Below are 21,503 nucleotides of genomic sequence, written 5' to 3'. Positions count from 1 at the left end.
TTTTTTTAATTCTCCAAAGACTTTGTACACAACCGCTGAAGTAGCGTCAGGTTGCAACATTCTTTCTGACAAACTTGTTTTTTACAATATTTTCTGTGAATGGCCGCCTTTTTTAATTACAATTTTCATTTTTAACCCCGCTAATCTCACCATATACCACCAAGATCTTGTGGTTAAGGAATACACGTATCCTAAAACAATTTGAACATGTTGCCCCAATTTTGAGAAATCGACATCTAAAAAAATGCAAACATTTATCTGGACCACTCTGTATGTTGAAATTCGTTAAGCCAATTTTTTAAGCCTTTTTTTTTAGGCAATTAACAAATCTCAGTGCTTTACTTAATGTTTTAAATTGTGTTTACCTTGTAATTAGCACTTATTTAGTCTGCATTTCTGTCTTCTCTTATTGCTAAAGGTTGAGAAAACAAGATTAATGGATGCGGTACTGTTTTATGATAATAGTTTTTAAGAAGATGTACATCTTCGGAGTAATGTTAAGTGTTTCTACAATGTAAGTGGTTTGTTTTGTAATTACCTCTTGCATGTAAGCATCCATTTCTGTCATTTCTTAATGCTAAGTGCTCTTTCCTGAAAAAACATTCTAACTGATGAGAACAGAATGAAAGATTCTCATTTAATGTGGGAGTTTCTTAAGGAGATTTTTTTTGTCTGTTTGCGGTTAAGCTTCTCAGCTGTCACTTAGGACACTTTAAATGTTTGCAGAATATAGAGTACCAAAGTGTGACGTCATTTCAAACCGGGAATTGTGTTGCAAACAAATGGAGAACGCGCGTCTGTTGGTTCCCAGGCTGAATCACGTGCTAATGCCTTTTACGCACATACTTTTGTGCGTGATGTACATGTATTTACTTCGGTGCTCTCTACATACAGTCGGCACAATTTGCAATTTCACTAGCTGATGAGAACTCACCAATGCCATAGCACAGTTATCAGAAATTCATATTGAGGAAGGAATCTCGCCCTATGATGTGCCACGCTCTTAAAAACCGCCAAGAATCTTGTCTGGGTTGTCGTCCTATATGTTTAATTGGGAAACAACCAAAGCATGCATCAGGTTTTTCTCGACAAGCTGTTGCAAGGTGACAATCAGTTGATCACATAGCAAGAATCTTCACATGAAACTTTGCAAGAATCTTGTCTCAAGTGATTGTTTTTGCCGCATTTAATTGGGAAACGAGGAGGCCATGTGACAGGCTTTTGCAGAAAACTGTAGCAAGATGATTGGTTGAAGTTAGACCTCGGTCAAGCAAGGTAACTGTTCTTGCTCACGCACACCAACCAGCTTTTCATCAGTGTCTGTACCAATACCGTAAGGTCAGTTGAACTAAGTATTGACAAAAACAAGTTAGATGAAGTCAGTGCATGAGCAGTATATGCAGCAGGCCTAATGCTGCCTCTAGCTTTTAGCACTTGATGAGCCACATCGGAGATGCCGAAACTTTCATCTCTGCCCAAACTGAGAGGTTCGATTGTCTAAGTAATTTGTTGCAGCAGCGCAAAGACTTTAAAGTCTACTATTAAACTTCATGACTCGGTTCAATTGTGCAGCTACTTGAATGCTACATAGACTAAAGCATACAACAACTGAGTTTTTGATCTTTGAAGAGTGTACAAGATGCAGTAGGTTATTACCGGTAGTATGAACTCACACCCCTCTGCATTTGCAGCTTCTTGTAACTGAAAGATCATCATAATGGCTCCCGCTGAGAATGCAATGGAAGTCGTTGTGCCGGTTACTCCTATGGAAGAAGAATTCAACGTTACAGATACTGACAAAGCCTCGGCCTACTTGCCATATGGTGTAATAACTACGGTCGTCATTTGTGTGTATGGTGTCAACTTTATTCTAATTATGACCATCAACCCAGTGTGCTTGTTTGTCATCCGACGAATGGCCAACATGCAACCAACAACGAAGAATTTCATGACATCGCTTCTGGTCAGCAAAATGGGCTTCGGCATATTCGTGTTGATCCCATCCATAATAAGGACATATGTTGTATTTGCAGAAGGCAGTTTTTGGTGGATCCTTTTTTTCATTTGTGATGTCGTCTTCAACTGGCAAAGTTTCCTGTCATTGCTAATTTTGACTGTTGATCGGTACCTGGCCGTTGCCTGGTGTCTGCACTACCCTCGCTTGATGACCATCCGAAGATCAAGGATTATTATCTGTATCAGCTGGGCAGTTGGTCTGATATTTGGACTTGCATTTTTCTTCAGTACCGGTACCTCTTTGCATGTTTACACAATACAAAACTTCATCTTGATAACAATCATCTTCATCGGAATTGCCTTAATTGTGACATTGTACTTGCACATTTTGGTGATTGCTCGACGCCAGGCTCGGCGCATTGCCCAGGACAACCAAGTCGTCGCGGGAAACAACGCACCGCAACGAGTCAGCACCAAGTCCTTCACCACAATCTTCATCATCGTTACAGTCGTCTTACTTTGCTGGATTCCCGTTTGTCTTTTCACTTTACTTTTTAACGTCCAAGTATATGTATCTGTAGTTGTTTACTTTAGTTTCGGTGTTCTTTATGTTGCCACTAACTGGATCGATGCAGTCCTCTTTTGTGCGAGAAACAAAGAGTTTCAAGAGACTTTGCGCAAACTGGCTCTCGCCTGTCACAGTGGTCTGAAGCAAAAGTGGAATCGCACTTGAAATCCCCAATGAATACTCATACAAACAGCATCAAGTTTCCTTGTGAAATAGTCCTGTGCGTAAAAGTGAGCACATTTGTTATCTCTCTCTTGAATGCTCCATCAGATGTAGGGTTAACCTGTGTATGAAAAAGTGCTAACATTTATCTAGACCACTCTCTGTATGTTGATATTCTTTAAGCCATTTTATTTAGTCAATTAACTTATCTGTATTCCGTACCTAATGTTGTTAATTGTGTTTACTTTGCAATTAACTTTCTAGCCTCAATTTCTGTCTGCTCTTAAAGCTAAAGGTTGAGAAAATGAGCTTAATGGATTAGGCACCATTTGAAGAAGATGTAAATTTTCTGAGTATATGTTAAGTGTTTCTAAGTGGTTTGTTATGTAATTACCACTTACGGGTAGCATCCATTTCTGTCATTTCTTATTGCTAAGTGCCCTTCTCTAAGGAAGCATTCTAATATTCTAATAATGCAAACAAGCATTAATTGATGAGAACAAAATGAAAGATTCTCATTTAGGCCTAATGTGAAAGTGACGTGCGGAGATTAGTTTTGTCTGTTTGCGGCTAAACTACTCTGCTGTCACTTAAGGCACTTTCAATGTTGGCAGAATATACATGCAGTCTGCACAATTTGCAATTTCACTAGCTGATGAGAACTCACCAAGACCACAGCACAGTTATCAGAAAAGGGCTATGGAGAAAGGAATCTGATCATATCGTGTACCATGTTCTTTTAAACCCCCAAGAATCTTGTCCTATGTTTAATTGGGAAATAACCAAAGCATGCATCAGGTTTTTCTCGGCAAGCTGTTGCAAGGTGATGATCAGTTGATCACATAGCAAGAATCTTCACATGAAACTTTGCAAGAATCTTGTCTCAAGTGATTGTTTTTGCCGCATTTAATTGGGAAACGAGGAGGCCATGTGACAGGCTTTTGCAGAAAACTGTAGCAAGATGATTGGTTGAAGTTAAGACCTCAGTCAAGCAAGGTAACTGTTCTTGCTCACGCACACCAACCAGCTTTTCATCAGTGTCTGTACCAATACCGTAAGGTCAGTTGAACTAAGTATTGACAAAAATAAGTTAGATGAAGTCAGTGCATGAGCAGTATGCAGCAGGCCTAATGCTGCCTCTAGCTTTTAGCACTTGATGAGCCACATCGGAGATGCCGAAACTTTCATCTCTGCCCAAACTGAGAGGTTCGATTGTCTAAGTAATTTGTTGCAGCAGCGCAAAGACTTTAAAGTCTACTATTAAACTTCATGACTCGGTTCAATTGTGCAGCTACTTGAATGCTACATAGACTAAAGCATACAACAACTGAGTTTTTGATCTTTGAAGAGTGTACAAGATGCAGTAGGTTATTACCGGTAGTATGAACTCACACCCCTCTGCATTTGCAGCTTCTTGTAACTGAAAGATCATCATAATGGCTCCCGCTGAGAATGCAATGGAAGTCGTTGTGCCGGTTACTCCTATGGAAGAAGAATTCAACGTTACAGATACTGACGAAGCCTCGGCCTACTTGCCATATGGTGTAACAAATACGGTCTTCATTTGTGTGTATGGTGTCAACTTTATTCTAATTATGACCATCAACCCAGTGTGCTTGCTTGTCATCCGACGAATGGCCAACATGCAACCAACAACGAAGAATTTCATGACATCGCTTCTGGTCAGCAAAATGGGCTACGGGATATTCGTGTTGATCCCATTCATGATAAGGACAAATGTTGTATTTGCAGAAGGCAGTTTTTGGTGGATCCTTTTTTTCATTTGTGATGTCGTCTTCAACTGGCAAAGTTTCCTGTCATTGCTACTTTTGACTGTCGATCGGTACCTGGCCGTTGCCTGGTGTCTGCACTACCCTCGCTTGATGACCATCCGAAGATCAAGGATTATTATCTGTATCAGCTGGGCAGCTGGTCTGATATTTGGACTTGCATTTTTCTTCAGTACCGGTACCTCTTTGCATGCTTACACAATACAAAACTTCATCTTGATAACAATCATCTTCATCGGAATTGCCTTAATTGTGACATTGTACTTGCACATTTTGGTGATTGCTCGACGCCAGGCTCGGCGCATTGCCCAGGACAACCAAGCTGTCGCGGGAAACAACGCACCGCAACGAGTCAGCACCAAGTCCTTCACCACAATCTTCATCATCGTTACAGTCATCTTACTTTGCTGGATTCCCGTTTGTCTTTTCACTCTACTTCTTAGGGTCCAAGTATATGTATCTCCAGTTGTTTACTTTAGTTTCGGTGTTCTTTATATTGCCACTAACTGGATCGATGCAGTCCTCTTTTGTGCAAGAAACAAAGAGTTTCAAAAGACTTTGCCCAAACTGGCTCTCGCCTGTTTTAATGGTCTGATGCAAAAGTGGAATCGCACTTGAAATCCCCAATGAATACTTGTACAAACAGCATCAAGTTTCCTTGTGAAATAGTCCTGTGCGTAAAAGTGAGCGCATTTGTTATCTCTCTTGAATGCTCCATCAGATGTAGGGTTAACCTGTGTATGAAAAAGTGCTAACATTTATCTAGACCACTCTCTGGACAGTGTTGATATTTTTGAACCAATTTTTTTAGCCAATGAACTTTTCTGAATTCCTTACATAATGTTGTTAATTGTGTTTACTTTGCAATTAACTTTCTAGCCTCAATTTCTGTCTGCTCTTAATGCTAAAGGTTGAGGAAATGAGCTTAATTGAAGAGGCACCATTTTATGAGAAGAGCATTTAAGAAGATGTAAACTTTCTGAGTAATGTTAAGTGTTTCTAAGTAGTTTGTTTTGTAATTACCACGTACATGTAAGCATGAGTAGTATTCAGCAGGTGTAATGCTGAAGCTTTTAGCACTTGTTGAGCCACAGCCTCATGAGCATGACCACCAGCCTGCACGCGTTCATGCCTGTACCATCAACAACGCCAGCAGGGCACAACCTCGAGCGCAAGCCCTGGGTTAGGCTCAACCGACTACGGACAGGTTGCGGAAAATCTAACTCATTCCTCCACCTACCGTAGTTGGCACCAGAGCTGAAGACACATGCCCCTGTGGGTCTCCACAGACGACTACTCACATCCTACGAGAGTGTCCAATCTTCGGCCCTCCCAACATTTTAAGTCTACTATCAAACTGGAAGTGTAGAACTGATCGCGCACGCGCAGTGTTGGCAAAACAGCTACATGCTCGAGGGAAACTCTTCCGCATAAGATGTGAGCAACGGAATTGGACTTGTAGTTTAAAATCGATTTGTGTTAACCTTAAGTGTGCTAATTGCATGTTGTTAATTAGAATGCAAAAGGGTTTAGCGTGTTTAGACGTCACTCGGAGGCCAGCCGAGGCAATCTTGATGTTTTAACCCGTCAGCTGTGCCTGTGTATAAAAACAGCCAGTGCATGTTATCACGTCCTCCGACGCGAACTGGTTAGAAACAATTAAAATGGGCCCCCCAAAAAATCACAATATGGGTATATAATGGTATTAATTGTAGATGCACAGTTTTTCCCAAAGTTATAAATATCTTCATTTTTGAATAGAAATGCTCTGAGGCTTTGTGACTTAAGTATTTTCACTCAAATACATACATGTAGATAGGCCTACCACTCAAATACATAGATAGATATGAACAATAATCTTGTATGTCAATGTAAATTGTAATGGAGGCTGACTGTAAAAAAAAGAAAATTTAATGTAAATAACTAGGCCTATATTTCCAGTTTATTCTAATATTGCCAACAAGTTTGGTTCACATGAAGAATTATATACTGTGTAGAAACCGCTGTGCTATAATGGTAGACGTAGGACTAGGAGTTAAAACTTTTCATTGGAACATTTAATGATATATATAAGAGCATGTAGAATAGGCCTACTATAAAGTTTTAATATTAATTGCAATTGATTAATAGAATATTAACATTCATTGTTAATCCTTGTTCAAGGGAGGTGTTGTATTTAGGCATCAGCATGGAATCTTGTTACATGTTTGTGTTTTAACTTTTAAAATTCCTCATTGTAAGTGTGGAATTAGCTGACTACAGAGAGGTCTAAGAAAAGTTTACAAGTTTTTAGAGGCAGACTTCTCAAAATTGGGGAGACATGGAAATTGTATTAATGTATTCCTAACCTACAAGATTTTAAAACGGCCATTTACAGAAAAATGGTCAAAAACTAGTTCGTCCACATGTACCGGTAAGTCTCTGGCAGTCATCAGGCATGTTCTTTGTGCACGCAGTGCTGCTGTTGACCATAATTGTCTCATAGACTTGCGTGTGGACCAACTGGTTTTTGACCATCGTTCTTTAAACCATCACCCTTAAATTAGGCTTGATTTTCAGCGCCGTTTTCACCATACATGTATACCACAATGATGCGAAGTACATGTACTTTAGGAACAATTGAAATACATGAATGTTCCCCAATTCCGAAAAATCTGCGCCTAAAAGTGTAAAAAAAAAAGTTAACTACTCTGTATATAACTGTGTACATAAAAATGGCTATAGTTTGCATTGTGGGGATAACAGCAAGGTAAGTTTGCGGAAACACCATGTGAAATTAATTTCTTTTGTCAGTTTGTGATGGTTCTGAGAAGGTGCCACTTTAGACTCAACATTTCAGACAGCATACTCTGTCTGTCCTCAGAAAACAGAGTACTACACATTTTGTTTCTGCAAATTTTACTTGCTGTGTACATGCAGTTTATTTACAAAAAAACTACAGGGTCGTCAGAAATTGACAAGATTTTGTTTAACACATGTACCCTTTTCTACCAGTTTTCCAAGTGGAGTTTTCTGTTTTGAGACCGTGTACATATATATCTAAAACATTTAAAGGAGCAATCTCATGGAAAATATTAATGTTGTTTTAAATACATGTATGTATACATGCACATGTTAAACTTGTGTTAAAGGTACAGTCCATCATTTGTAATGTGTGCATTTTGTTCGTTTGAAGCATCAAAAGTGCTCAAATTCTAAAGAAGGGTGCTGAACAACTAACCTGATGAAGTTTCAGCTCAGCTTCAGCTGTATATTTCGAGAAAAACAACATTCTAGGATCTCGATTTCAAATCAAAAGTTGCTGAATCGTGTTTTGAATTGGGCTTGAATTCAGCGTCCGAGACATGTTCTCACTGAGCCGATTGCAGCCACGCGATGTCATGCACTGATCCGACGAATTACAGCAAACACGTTTGCTTCGTGCCAACACTTGTGGGCGCTTTACCGGAAAAAAACCCTACTATTTTAAATTTCCAACGGTGCGTCTTAAGAAGCACCGTTGGAAAGGCTTTCTTTTGTTGATTTCTTCAAAATAACAGCTTGCCAGAAAGAATAATTTCACAGGGAGTTTAGTCTTCTTACTATCTTTCAACCAAGTATGTTTTTCAACAATAATTAGGTCAGTTACTTTTCAGATAGCTGCAAATGATGGACTATAGCTTTAAAATGGCATGTCCAGTCTTAAGTAGAAACAACATGAATGGTACTTTTGTGTATCAAACACTTGTTACATTGTAGCAGAGCTCTGTTTCCACATATCCAGTGAAGATTACATGACTGAGTAAAAATCAATGTGCCATTATGCGTAGCAACCATCTTAAACGGTAGTGCCTTTGTTTGGGATATGTATGAATGAACCTATTGTGCATTCATTGTTACTGAATTAAAATAACAAAAGATGCCCTCAAAGATGGCTGCTACGCATTTGGTTTATTATCTAGTATCTGTAAATTTCAGCATATTTATTGTAAATGTAATGATTGAACAATGTGAATAAAATATGGTAGAACGATAAAATAGGAAAAGGTTTTGTTTCTCATTGTATATTACGATTGTGGTCACCAGAGGTGTGGTCTAGCTCCCTCCCACGGTGTTATCTTTCTGAAAGGGTGTGGACACCCTCCAAGGGTGTGGTCTCAAAGAATGGGGTCTCCCTCCAAGTATATCGTCTCCATTTAAGGGTGTGGTCTTTTTAAGGGTGCAGTCCTTCCAAAGGTTTGGTCCTCCAATGGTGTGGTACATTCAACAGTGTGGTGCCTCCAGGGTGAGACCCCTCAAAGGGTGTGGCCTTCCTCTTAACTCTAAAAGGACCGAGCTCATGAATAAAAGTTATACCCGCAAAATATTCTATATTAGAGAGTTCTGAGCGCCGTAAAATGGGGGAATTGAAGAGATATGGTAATGAACCTCTGGCCCGGACTTGGGGCTTCCAATGCTGAGCATTTTGGATGCTATTAGGCTCGAAAGTGGCGCTATTTTGCCATGTTGTGGAGGGATCACTTTTCAAGATGGCTACTTTTCCGCTTTGGGGAAAATAGGGGTCGTCTTCTTTGGGTGAGAATATCTCGAAAAGTCAATGGTCAACCCACCAAAAAATGAAAAAAAAACCGAAAGATGAGATGTTGATCATCATTTTTCTGTGCAGCTTGAATACCTGTGAGAGTTCTGAGTATTTTTAAAAGAATTTTGAAGTATGGGCAGTATTTAGCACTGGTGTCTATGAGAATTTATTTGCAGGGTTGCATCCTTCATAATTCAGGCGGTTCACAATGCAGTGCGCCATCAAGAGTTTGCCAAGGAAATTCCATTTTTTAAAGTTTACAGTCAACAAAACATATGACCTGTTTGAATGAGCGTCATGCAGTAGACAACTTGAGCTAATTTGTTATAGATGGGGTTATAGCGTTCTGCCGCCTTACAAAAAACACCATATTGATAAAAAGAAAAGAAACGATAAAACGGATACTTGAATCAAACGCTAACGAACCACTGACCAGAATAACGTGCAATTTCAAATGTCCTGCGTTGCGAATTTGTCGACCATCTCCCACAATGCACTGGGAAAAATTAACTCTCCGTGGCAAACTCTTGGTGGTGCACTGCACTGTGAATCGCCCGAATTGAGCTCATCCTCGTCAAGGATCTTCTCCCTCATCAAGGACAGACGTTTCTTCTTTCGCCTTCACTTTTTCCGCTGTTTCTCTATAGGGAAACAGAAAATACCATGCGCTGAGATGACGCAGAATCTTACGGTAACGGCAGCACTGGAATCACTGTCCCTATCCCTCTCCCTAGATTGCTTCAGTTTAAACAGATTGTCGGAAATCTCAGGTGTGACTTAATAATCGTTGTTTCTTTGTCTTGAAGGTCAAGTGCACCGGTCATGAGTCCTTCCTTGTGGATTGTCAGTATCACGTCGTCATGCCGTCCGAGGGTTTGAGCCACAATATGGATGTCAGCGTCACTTGTTCAGGTAATAATTTTCCTTCATCACTGACAGTTCACATCCCGTTATCCGTCTGTTGTGGTCTCTCTATTGTGACCTCATATGTCATTCAGAACGGTCAGAGTTTTGTCTCTCCTTCTGCAGGAATGAGGCAAAAGAGACAAGCAGAGGAGGAAGAGGTTGTTGCAACCGGTAAGCGTTTATGGAACTTTGGTTGAAATATAGTCACCTCACCGTGGTTCCTTGATGGAACTTGCTGTAAGCGTTTATGGAACTTTGGTTGAAATATAGTCACCTCACCGTGGTTCCTTGATGGAACTTGCTGTAAGTGTTTATGGAACTTTGGTTGAAATATAGTCACCTCACCGTGGTTCCTTGATGGAACTTGCTGGAAGATATATACCAGAGGATATATGGTATAACATTAGGGAATAAATGTGCGCTGGGAGGTTTTAAATACTCTGTTTAATACCAATTGGAGTCTGGATGCTGATAATTACCCAAGTCAAATGTGAGGGTAATTATCATCATCCAGACTCCAACCAGTCTTAAACATAGTGTTTTATATCGATCAAGCACATATATTTGTGGGCACATGTGGTCTAGCGGTAGGGCACAGGATTCATGATCGTGAGGTTGTGGGTGCGAGCCCCGCCGTGGCCATGCGCGTTGTGCCCTTGAGTAAGGCGCTTTACCTCAATTACTCCTCTCAACCCAGGTGTTTAATGGGAACTGGCATTATTCTATGCTGGAAAGGTAACAGTGTTTAAGTGTTAAAGTGTTTAAGACCAGCCACCCTATCTTTATCATCCATTTAAGACCGGCCTTGTGTCAGACTCTTGACCACTAGGAATTAGTAAACTGTCTTAAGCCCTTTTCACACTAGACAAATCTCGGGGTTGACACATCATTTCACACTTGAAGAATTTCAACCCAGAGTAAACCCTTCGTCAACCCCGCGTCAACCCCGCGTCAACCCCGCGTCAACCCCGCGTCAACCCCACGTCAATCCCGAGATAGAGTTCGCCCAGGGTTGACCTCAATCCTGCTCCAGACAAGGGTTGAGATTTTAAACCCGGGTTGAAGCTATCGCCAGGGTTCAAAACAGTAGTAGCTGAGCATGAAAAGCTTGATTTGCCTGAAACAAGTGTGAAACGACAACTCAAACCGGGGCGGCACTGGGTTCGCCCAGGGTTGAGTTCAACCCGGGTTGAGAGGCTCTAGTGTGAAAAGGGTTTTAGGTATATATGAGTGCTTGTTTTATGTGTGGTTTGCAGGCAACTGCTCACACGCTGAATTCCAGTGCCATAGTGGGGAGTGCATCCCTGCCTGGCAAACGTGTAACAACTTCCCCGACTGTGAAGACGGCAGCGATGAGTATGTCGATCTTGAGTGCGAGGATCCCGAATCTAGTAAGTGCATCCACTCTTGTTTTGCTATACTCCTGAGGACAATGCTTTGTGTTTCTCTTTGTATCGTAATATAACACTCTCCCTTAGACACAAATCTACTACAGATTCAAAGGACCATTTTGAACAAAAGGCCCGAGGACTGAAAGTAACTTGTTCTTCCTTTTTGTGTCGGTCCTCGGGGGTTATGTAGAACAGGCCTACGTCCTTGCAGAAACTTTGAAGTGGAAATGTGTGGCGAAGAGGATGGGGGAGGGTAGGGTGGGGAGGGGTATAGTGTCGCCTCACTTGTAGACAGAGCAGGAGGCACCATAGAATCATCTGATTGTGAGGATCCCTAATTGAGTTTGTGCATCTTCGCAGAAATAGGGGGGGGGAAATAAGTGGCTGTACAGGGTTGTAAATCTACCGAATAGGGAGGATCTTTGCCCTGGTTTTCGGGGTGGAGGGAAGGCCATTAGCTCCCTTCTGAAAAAAATATGTCCATATGTACATTGTGAAATACAAGAGGTACAAAGACATATTTAAGTACAAGCTCTTTTGAGGAAGGGAAAGAAGGGAAAGATACAGGAAAGGCGTTTCCAAGTAATCTTATCATTTTAAAGAAAATTTCGGTTGTAAATTAGCAAAAATGGAGGGGTTTACATGCACCATTTTTTTTCCAGGATGCCCTGTATTGCAGGTTTTCAATATCGTCAGTTTTGGGACTCTCATACACAGTATGTGTTTTAAACTGTGTAGCCTCTCTTCTGCTTTTTTTTAAACTAAGATCAGGAATAAATTCATATTATTTATCTCCTGTTAGAGTGTCCAGTTCATGAGAAGCCATGTCGTGGTTCCAAGCACTGTATCCTACGCACGTTTGAATGCGACGGATTTAGTGACTGCTTGAGTGGTACCGATGAACAATTCTGTAACGACCCAAATGGTGAGTGTGCCAGCCGACATGCAGTCTTGCTCCTTGTTTTGTTCTATTTTTTTGGCTTTTAAATCAGAGAGCAAACCTTTTGGTGTATTGGAAAACAAGTTCAAGCTAAGGATGGGACGTTTACACGTTTAAACGTTTAAACAAAAACAATTCTAGATCCATTTACCAATTTTCCAAAAACATTTCAACGAATCCCAATTTATAAAAAAAGGACCTATATTCACCGTTCACGCAGTGAAGGTGTGTCATTTGACACATCTTTGGAAATGGCCTTCTGTTATTGCTTTCCTCAAAATGACAGCATGCCAGAAAGACTAATTTCACAGGCAATTTAGTGCCATTACTATCTTTAAAGGGAAAATACAACATTTGCAAACATCAAAAAATAAAACTACCAAATCATTTTGAAATACCTTGCTGGACTGTTAGTGAATGACAGTGTAAAGCATCCTGTAAAATCATGGCACCTGATATACTGTCATTTTCAAGAAAAGTGGTATTTTTGTATCAATTTCCAACACTGCTCGGCCGACCAGAGTTGGAAAACACTGGCTTTTTTTCAAATACTGACCCCAATTGACCATCGCACTTGTTTGCAATCGATTACACACCTATGAACGGGTACAAGCCAGCTAGACTGGTTCCCTGACCTTACAATTCCCCAATGTATGTAAACTGCTCTGTTTCTTCTTATATGGAGTCAGGGAACCAGACTACAGGAAAATGATTGTTTTTCTTGGTTTTTATAGCATTTTCGAACCCAAAACCTCAAAAAAGTCAGTGTAACTATATTTGCTCTATATTTCCAACCCCCCAATTCCATCCATTTCTGAAAATTACAGCAAAAGCAAATGATGTATATTCCCTTTAAACCTAGTAAGCGTTTTAACAATAATTTCATCAGTAACTTTTTGGATAGCTGCAAATGGTCATATCTTCCTTTAAAAGAATACAAATTTGCTGATAATGTTTTCCCTAGAGCCCTGTCCAGAGGATTATTTCCAGTGTAACAACGGCAAGTGTATCCACGTATTCAGGGTCTGCAACACCATCGTAGATTGCCAGGGTGGAGAAGACGAAACTCAAAATTGCTCTTATAAGTCGTCTGGTGCGTACCCTGGAAAAAAATGTTGCAACTTGACACCACTACCGTGATTATGTACAAAGTCTATGGAGAGTCAAGAAATTTTCTTAAGTATTTCCTAACAAAATTGGAATTGTTTCTCAGTTCCAGTTTCATGTCTTATCATCATTTTTGCAATGACTGGCCTTCATTGAGATGATATATGAAGAAAAAAGTGGCATCAGGTTGCATCATTTTTTCCTATATCATTTTACTAGCTAAAAACTTTACATAGGATTTGCATGTGATTTATTTATTTATTTATTTATTTGTGGTTTATTAAAACACTGCTTATAGCAGCCCACAGGCTGAATTACAAGTCAGTTTACATACAAATTTCAATAAAAATTAGATGAGGTTAAAATCACAAAGAGTAAACGGTAAAAACAAAGGAAAATTGTAAGTACAAAAAATATAGTATACATATCAAAAATTGCACAGAAAAACAAAAGTGCCACATCAAGTGCCACTGGACAGATTCTGGTATTTGGAGGCTTATTTGTGCAGACATGGGTTTCAACTTTTGGCCAATGGTGTATGCTTATTCTTGGCATTGATGAAAACAACACCCTATGGACTTTCTGTACAAGCAAATACAGGGCGCTTTCTGAGCAGATCCCCAGTTGGGGTGCGTTTGGGTTTTGCACGAAGCGTGCATGACCAATTTATTTTACTTTTTTGTTGCTGTGCGTTTAATCTCTCCACTCCACCAGATGATGGACTGTTGAATCCTTTCCAGACCAATGCCTGGAAGGATCCCTTCCGACCCTTCATCCCTGAGGACATCCAAGAAGAATTCTTCCTGAGTTTCCGGGAAGACTTCTACACCCCTCGCCCGTTCAGCCGCGTCGGGCGCGAGGATCCGGCCGACTGGCAGCGCTTCGTGACCTTCAGCGAGCTGCCGGACTACAGCGATCTGAGCGAGGTCTTGAAACTGACGGCAGAGGAGATTTCGCAGTACGGACACCAATTCAGTGACTTTATTCTGCAGTGTACGTACGACGGCATTGATTGCACCTACGGGTAGGTTCAACCCTTCGCATACAGGTGCCTGCTGGATAACAGTACATTAATTGTGCAAATCTATCTACTCTGTACGTTAATTCCTTACCTATAGCGTTGCCAGTGAGTCCGTGTCAATACATAAGGCCTGTTCCCGTTAAAACAAGTATAAAGTTGCCAAGTGTCATGTGGGAGAACTTTTTGAAAGAGATATTCCTCCTAACTCTTATTGATGTAATATTGCCCGATTTGCCTTTGACTCATTTTTATAATGTGTTAATTTCAAAGACCTGACGTCAGTCGATATCACTAGTGTTGTATATTAAGGGAATAAATGTGTGCTTCGGAGGTTTTTATCACTCTGTTTAAGACCGCTTAGAGTCTGGGTGCTGATAATTACCCGAGCCGGAGGCGAGGGTAATTATCAGCACCCAGACTCTAAGCGGTCTTAAACAGAGTGATAAATACCGACCGAGCAAAAAAATCAAATAATTCGTTCAAAAAATCCCTGTTTTGTTCAACAAGTTCACTTCATGCTTTTTGAAACATCCCTCTAGCAAAATAATTGAGTGTTCAGCTGGCGAGTAAGATGTAAACGACCCTTTTATGGAGATTGACGCGCGCGTAGCATGTTCTGCGCGATGTCGCACAGAACGCACCTGGGGCGTTGCGTTTTGAATTTAGAGATTGTGAACGTTCAACCAATGAAATGGTAAGAGGCACTGGATTTTTAGGAGTCCACATTTTATGTGACACTGGAAAAGTGTTTAAGACCAGCTAGCCATGTCTTTATCATCCGTTTAAGACCGGCCACGTGACGGGCTCTCGACCAATAGGAATAGCTGCAAGGACATTGCAAGATCGCAACAAAAGCTGGTTAAATTACATGATATGAAAATCAGGAAAATCCAGAAACAGTTTATCTGACAAGCACGTCTTTAAAGAAGTCAGTCAGCTTAAAAGTCACTGACTAATTTTGTAGAACTTTGTCTTAATATCTGTTTTTTTCTGCAGTCAGTTCATTCATATCCAGAATGAGAAGTACGGCAACTGTTTCACGTTCAATTATCGAGAAGAATCGGGAGAAGCAGTACGGAACTCTTCAAGGACGGGGGAACAGTCAGGTGCGTCATCACATACAAATGGTCGTATTTTTGGAAAGGAGCTTGTAAACTTTCACTCGGGAGGTAACACACTGAGTATACAGTGTTTATACGTCGGTGAAGGGCAAAACCTAATTTGATTTACATCACCCCGACGCAGAAAGTCCCATCTTATTAATAGTTAATGCGGTACCCGCTGCTATGTATATTAGATTCGAACCAGCCAACCGATCCCGTTAGCTCGGTGGTCGAGTGGCAAGACATCTGCACTAGAAGGCAGGAGGTCGTGGGTTCGAGTCCCACCCGAGTGATTTTTTCCAACTTTCACTCGGGAGGTAACACACTGAGTATACATTGTTTATACGTCTGTGAAGGGCAAAACCTAATTTGATTTACATTACCCCGACGCAAAAATAATTCCCATCTTATTAGGAGCTTGTAAATTTGTCTCTTCTTGAAAAGAGTGTGGGTTCTCATTGAACATGCGTTTCAAAAGTGTTTTTGAGAAAAAAAATTTTATATTATATTTATAAAGCGCACGTATCCACCAGTATTGGTGCTCAAGGCGCTACATCATTATTACCCTGCTATCATTGGGCCAATGAAACATTAACAAATACTGTCTCAGCTCCCTGGGGAGACAGCTCGATGCTGCCATTTTGGCACAAAGCGGCTAAATTTAGCCACAATAACCATCTCTGCCCTCCCAGGCACCCATTCACTCGTGGGTAGGGGAAGCAATGAGTGACAAAGTGCCCTGCCCAAGGACACACGCACCACAAACCCCAGGCTGGACTCGAACCCACAACCTGCAGAATTACTCACAGACCACAAATTCAATGCTCCAGACCGCGAGACCACGGCACTTCACAGTGTAGACCAGGAAAAGATTCTCAGCAGTCAAAAGACATTCTGAATCAAATGAAAAGAACTGTGCGTGCCCTTGGTCCAACTTTAAAGGCCTTGCCTTGTCTTGTTTTTTAACGCAGGTCTTTCACTGACCCTGTTCGTCGAGCAGGACGAGTATTTGAGTCTCCACGGTCGAGAGGTAGGGGTCAGGGTATCTATCACCACGCCTGACGTCGCTCCGTTGCCCGCTAACGAAGGAATCAACTTGTCGCCGGGTGCTGTAACTTCCATCGGGGTCAGATATGTAAGGAAGTATTCAACCCTAAGCGGCCATGACACACCATAAATTTACGGGCAAATAGTTCCGGGCAATCTCCGCGAAAGAAAATGAAAAGGAACGACTCAGGAATAACTAAGACTGTTCTCTAGGGCATTTCTATACACTGTCGGAAAAATGTAATCTGTTCACTGTTGGGGTTCCTTTAGCTTGTAATCTATTTGGTTTCCTCCAAGTTGCCTGTAAAAAATTGCCTTTTTTTCTTTTGAAAATGTTGATCCTGTTTTTCTACTTTAGTACCTGGGTCTGCTTAAAAGCCTGCTGTACACAATGTAAAATAGTTCTTTAGGTAAACACAGCTTTAAACAGCACCTTGGAAATTGCCAAAGTAGTTGTTGCAATGAAAGCTTACAACCACTGTATTTTCACATAGAAACTATTTCTATGGGCTCCATGCGCCAACAAAAGAGGGCGCGTTTTTACCTCTTTTGAGAGCTCCGTGGACGAGACACACATCGTGCGGGTACTGTACTGTACTGGTTCGCGCGCAAAGTACGCACAACTTCCTCAATGTGCAGAAGTTATAGCCACCGCGTCTTCGCCTGAGGGTCATGGTGAGTGATGGTCTCCGTGACGCCTCCAATAACTTTGGATACATTGGAAATACGCAGTGGATGGATCGGGAACCAGTCTAGGTCACCCCAACTCTCCTTTTCTGGCTGTTGATGGGGTACTAATGTGCACGGAGCCCATAACGATGGTCCACTTTCTCTCTTCACTAGAATGTAATTAGTCGGAAGCCACATCCGTTTGGCACTTGCCAAGTGAACACGACTACAGTTTTGGAGATCGTGAACGGCAAGATAGTCCAAGTCGAAACCAATAACTACAATCGCAAGGTGAGCAAGTGAATGTGCTAGTTATTGTTATCGTTATTATTGTTATTAATCATTTCTGGTAATGAAACCAAGGATTCCTCAAAAGCGCCCAAGGCACTGTAGCTCGCAAGCCTGAAGAAACCTGTAGAGAGAAGACAATGAGAAGAAATTACAGTTTTAGAGGTGGGAGGAAAAGCCCAGGAGAATATTCTGGGGAAAACCCACGGAATCAGGTAGGGACTGAAAACCCAATCCACATATTGGCCCAGGCGGGATTCAAACCCGGGTCACAGCTGTGGAAGGCGAGGAAAGTACCGCTACGCCAACCTGACTCCCCAAGTTTTCAAGTTTTTTTTGTTTTCTTTCAAATAAACCATAAAAGGAAACTGACTAGGTGCATAATATTAATTTTGTTTAAAGTTGAATAAAGAAATTTACTGGAGCTTGGGTTTGAACCTGCGACCTCCGGATTGCCATTCCGTGCTCTACCAACTGAGCTATCCAGCCCTATGTTGGTGGTTCCCCATTTTGTCTTTGTTCAAGGACGCTTGTCATTTAACAATCTTGCATCTCAAATGATAGTGCTTTTTGTTGTAAATATCTAGTGCATCATCAGACTGTCCACATAGATGTTTATTTTCCGAATATTTGAACCAGCAGAGAGCCATTCAAATATTCGGTAGATGATCGAAGACTCGGTTTATGCAGGGCATCCCGGGTAACATACTCAATTATTTGTTTTCTACATTTTGTCATTTTTTCCCCTCCAGCACTGTCTTCGGGTTTGCGTCCTTCAAAAAGTCCTTCAGATTTGCAATTGTTCTGACTCTATGGAACTGGATGGAGAAAGATGCAAACTCCTGGATGCGACGCAAGGTAACCAAGACATTTTCAAGGAGTACAGTTGCTCCAAGATGAACCTTAGAGTGCCGTGACCTAGTGGTCTGGAGCATTGAATTTGTGCTCTGCAGGTAATTTTGCAGGTTGTGGGTTCGATCATCAACTTCCTGTTCACTGCACCTTGTTGAGATCATTTGCTGTATACGGCCCCAGAATCTGGAACAAACTTCCAGAATACATTAGAGATATACCACCTCACTGCATACATTTAAAACACTCTTGAAAGCTCACCTGTTTCAGGAGGCATACCATCAATAATGTTGTCTTCTTTTTGGTGCCCCATCAGCGCCTTAGAGCAAACTTTTTGATTTTAGCGCTTTATAAATTTCTTTTGATTGATTGATTCGAGTCTAGCCCGGGGTTATGGTGCGTGTGCCCTTGAGCAAGGCGCTTTGTCACTCATTGCTTCTCTCCACCCAGGAGTAGATGGGTACCTATGAGGGCAGAGTTGGTTACTGTGAGAGGTTGATTATGGCCAAGAGCGCTAAAATGGCTGCCCACCGGGCCGTGTATGCTCCCCAGGGAGTTGAGAAGCAAACCCTCCTCGCAAATGTTTTTAATAGACAAATTTTGGGTTCACAATTTGAATAGAAAACCCCCAAACCGAACAGAGTCTTCCTGAAATGACATCACAGCAACAGCGCCCACAGTTGTCCGAAAAAGCATGGACAATTTGTAATTTTTTAGAGAAGTGCACTTTTCAATAAAATTCACCAAAAGGGATGTCAAATAGTTTTTATACATCTAGGAGGAGTAGAAAGTTGCACAAAATGTTCATCGCATGGACCCTTTACAGGAAAGTAAGTTTTGATAAGGGTTAGTCAGGCATCAAGTTAACTACCAAATGTGCCATATTTTGACTACAGGCTAATAGAGACCAGAATTGATTAATATTTTAGACCTCCTTTATACTTTTCCTTTCAGATCTGTGCAAGCAGATGGTGTACTATCTTCACTCTCATGGTTTTCTGAATTGCTCTTGCGGTACCCAATGCATGTAAGTTGTCTTGATTTTGGGGAGTTTCTGTGTAATTTCTCATCAGAAATCTTTGTCAAGAAGAAAAAATTCAAAATTCTCAAATAAAAAAAAAAAAAAACTTCTTTGCTTACCATTTCTACTTTGCAATGTCTTCAGAGAACTGTTTTGCTCAAAAGACAATTTCACTATTCATTTATGCTTATTCCACCTTAATTACTCAATTTGTAGGCCAAGGGTTATTTTCCTATACTTAATACAATTATTTTACACAAATATAATAAAAAAAAACTGTCCATAAATTTCTTGGCTCAATAGTTTGAGCAGAAAGCGGGTTAGGAGTACATGATGATTTCAAGAATCTTTTCGTGTTTAAAGGGGCACAATTTAAGTTTGTACATCTACAGTAACACAGCCGTCTATGGGAAGTAGATTCGGCTGATTGCATTGGTGCGTGTACCTTTAATGCAGATTCAGCCACACTGTGTCATTACCATGTGTAGCATTTGAATGCTATACATGCAAATAACACTCAATTTGAAAGAATGTAATAATGTGCATTAAAGCTATAGTCCATCATTTGTAATTTGTGCATTTTGTTCGTTTGAAGCAACAACAGTGTTCAAAATCTAATGAAGGATACTCATTACTGAACAACTAACCTGATGAAGTTTCAGCTCAGCTTCAGCTGTATATTCCGAGAAAAACAGCATTCTAGGATCTCAATCTCAAATCAAAAGTTGCTGAATCATGTTTTGAATTGGGCCTGAATTCAGCATCCGAGACGCGTTCTCACTGAGCCAATTACAGCTATACGCGATGTCGCGCACTGATCCGACGAATTATAGCAACCGCACGCGTGTGCGTCGTGCCAATGCTTGCACGCGCTTCGCCGAATAACAAAATGAACTACTTATTTAAATATTCCTACGGTGCGTTTTAAGATGCACCGTTGGAAAGGCCTTCTTTCGTTGATTACTTCAAAATGACAGCTTGCCAGAAAGAGTAATTTCACAGGGAGTTTAGTCCCCTTACTATCTTTCAATCAAGTATGTTTTTCAACAATAATTACGCCAGTTACTTTTTGGATGGCTGCAAATGATGGACTATAGCTTTAAATTACTGCATTTTTTTATTTCTTCATTCAGTGATCGTCTGTACACTACAACTGTGTCCCAGTCTGCGTGGCCATCAGACGCTTTCAGGGTAATTGTAGCACACCAATTATTGAGCAAATTTACTCCTTGTTATATAATGAGGCATTCTGGCTACCTGCGATAGAACTGGTCAGAGGTCGAAATGGGGTTTGCGGGTATTAGGAAAGAGAATAAAATTCTCCCGTCAAAACTTGTTGTCGCACTTCAATCAGCCATTCCATTGACAAGTTACGGCTGTTTAAAGCTCACATTTGTCAACAGGTCAAAAAAGTAAAAATGCTGAGATAATGACACTTACAGTTTTGACTTTTGTTGTCATGGGAATGAAATATGCCAATCATTTTCACCGATTTTCTGTAAAATATGCGCAGTAGACATAATCAAAGATTACAAATATCAATAAATCAAAAAAAAAAACATGTTGTAATTATTAGGCTTGATTGTCTTGCGTTTTAGCCACACCTTCTACGTAACATCCACTACTTGAACCCTAAAACCAGCAAAATCCGATCAGAAGAACAGATACGGTATGTATGTAGTCATACTTTAAAGGGAATATACATCATTTGCTTTTGCTGTAATTTTTAGAAATGGATGGATTTGGGGGGTTGGAAATATATAGCAAATATAGTTACACTGACTTTTTTTACGTTTTGGGTTCGTAGATGCTATAAAAACCAAGAAAAGCAATCATTTTCCTGTAGTCTGGTTCCCTGACTCCATTTAAGATGAAACGGAGCAATTTATTGACGTTGGAGAATTGTAAGGTCATGGAACCAGTCTAGATGGCTTGTACCCGTTCACAGGTGTGTAATCGATTGCAAACAAAACCAGACTAACTAAATATGGTCAACTGGGGCCAGTATTTGAAAAAAGCCAGTTTTTTTCCAACGCTGGTTGGCCGACCAGCGTTGGAAATTGATACGAAAATACCACTTTTCTTGAAAATGACAGTATACCAGGTGCCATGATTTTACAG

General features: G+C 40.8%; 3 protein-coding genes across 5 annotated transcripts in view; all 3 read left to right on the top strand.

The window, feature by feature from the left end:
• Nucleotides 1–21,503, top strand: part of LOC119719240 — a 57,896-nt gene that overhangs the window by 32,952 nt on the left and 3,441 nt on the right. For all 3 annotated transcript variants that reach the window (XR_005269889.1, XM_038188614.1, XM_038188615.1), the window contains exons 15-27: nt 9,844–9,949; nt 10,067–10,114; nt 11,200–11,334; nt 12,137–12,259; nt 13,239–13,367; nt 14,096–14,405; nt 15,399–15,508; nt 16,477–16,640; nt 17,396–17,512; nt 18,262–18,367; nt 19,316–19,388; nt 20,516–20,573; nt 20,981–21,051. Coding sequence is in view for 2 of the 3 variants with exons in the window: in XM_038188614.1 (XP_038044542.1) it covers nt 9,844–9,949; nt 10,067–10,114; nt 11,200–11,334; nt 12,137–12,259; nt 13,239–13,367; nt 14,096–14,405; nt 15,399–15,508; nt 16,477–16,640; nt 17,396–17,512; nt 18,262–18,367; nt 19,316–19,388; nt 20,516–20,573; nt 20,981–21,051 (1,550 nt within the window). In the remaining variant the exon portion in view is untranslated. The remainder of the gene's footprint in view (nt 1–9,843; nt 9,950–10,066; nt 10,115–11,199; nt 11,335–12,136; nt 12,260–13,238; nt 13,368–14,095; nt 14,406–15,398; nt 15,509–16,476; nt 16,641–17,395; nt 17,513–18,261; nt 18,368–19,315; nt 19,389–20,515; nt 20,574–20,980; nt 21,052–21,503) is intronic.
• LOC119719241 (melanocortin receptor 4-like) lies at nt 605–2,709 on the top strand. Its single transcript, XM_038188616.1, has one exon. It carries the CDS (start codon nt 1,718–1,720, stop codon nt 2,687–2,689), a length of 972 nt encoding a protein of 323 aa, XP_038044544.1. The 5' UTR covers nt 605–1,717; the 3' UTR covers nt 2,690–2,709.
• On the top strand, nt 4,100–6,073 carry LOC119719242 (melanocortin receptor 4-like). Its single transcript, XM_038188617.1, has one exon. The coding sequence runs from the start codon at nt 4,123–4,125 to the stop codon at nt 5,092–5,094; it is 972 nt and encodes a 323-aa protein (XP_038044545.1). The 5' UTR covers nt 4,100–4,122; the 3' UTR covers nt 5,095–6,073.

Source organism: Patiria miniata, unplaced genomic scaffold (assembly GCF_015706575.1).
Source record: "Patiria miniata isolate m_02_andy unplaced genomic scaffold, ASM1570657v1 HiC_scaffold_8, whole genome shotgun sequence".
Taxonomy (NCBI): domain Eukaryota; kingdom Metazoa; phylum Echinodermata; class Asteroidea; order Valvatida; family Asterinidae; genus Patiria; species Patiria miniata.
The sequence above is the reverse complement of the archived record's forward strand: the minus strand, read 5'-3'. Positions and strand labels throughout refer to the sequence as shown.

What these genes read in the sequence shown, in the direction of transcription:
- LOC119719241 (XM_038188616.1), top strand. Translation starts at nt 1,718, where the DNA reads ATGGCTCCCGCTGAGAATGCAATGGAAGTCGTTGTGCCGGTTACTCCT.
- LOC119719242 (XM_038188617.1), top strand. Translation starts at nt 4,123, where the DNA reads ATGGCTCCCGCTGAGAATGCAATGGAAGTCGTTGTGCCGGTTACTCCT.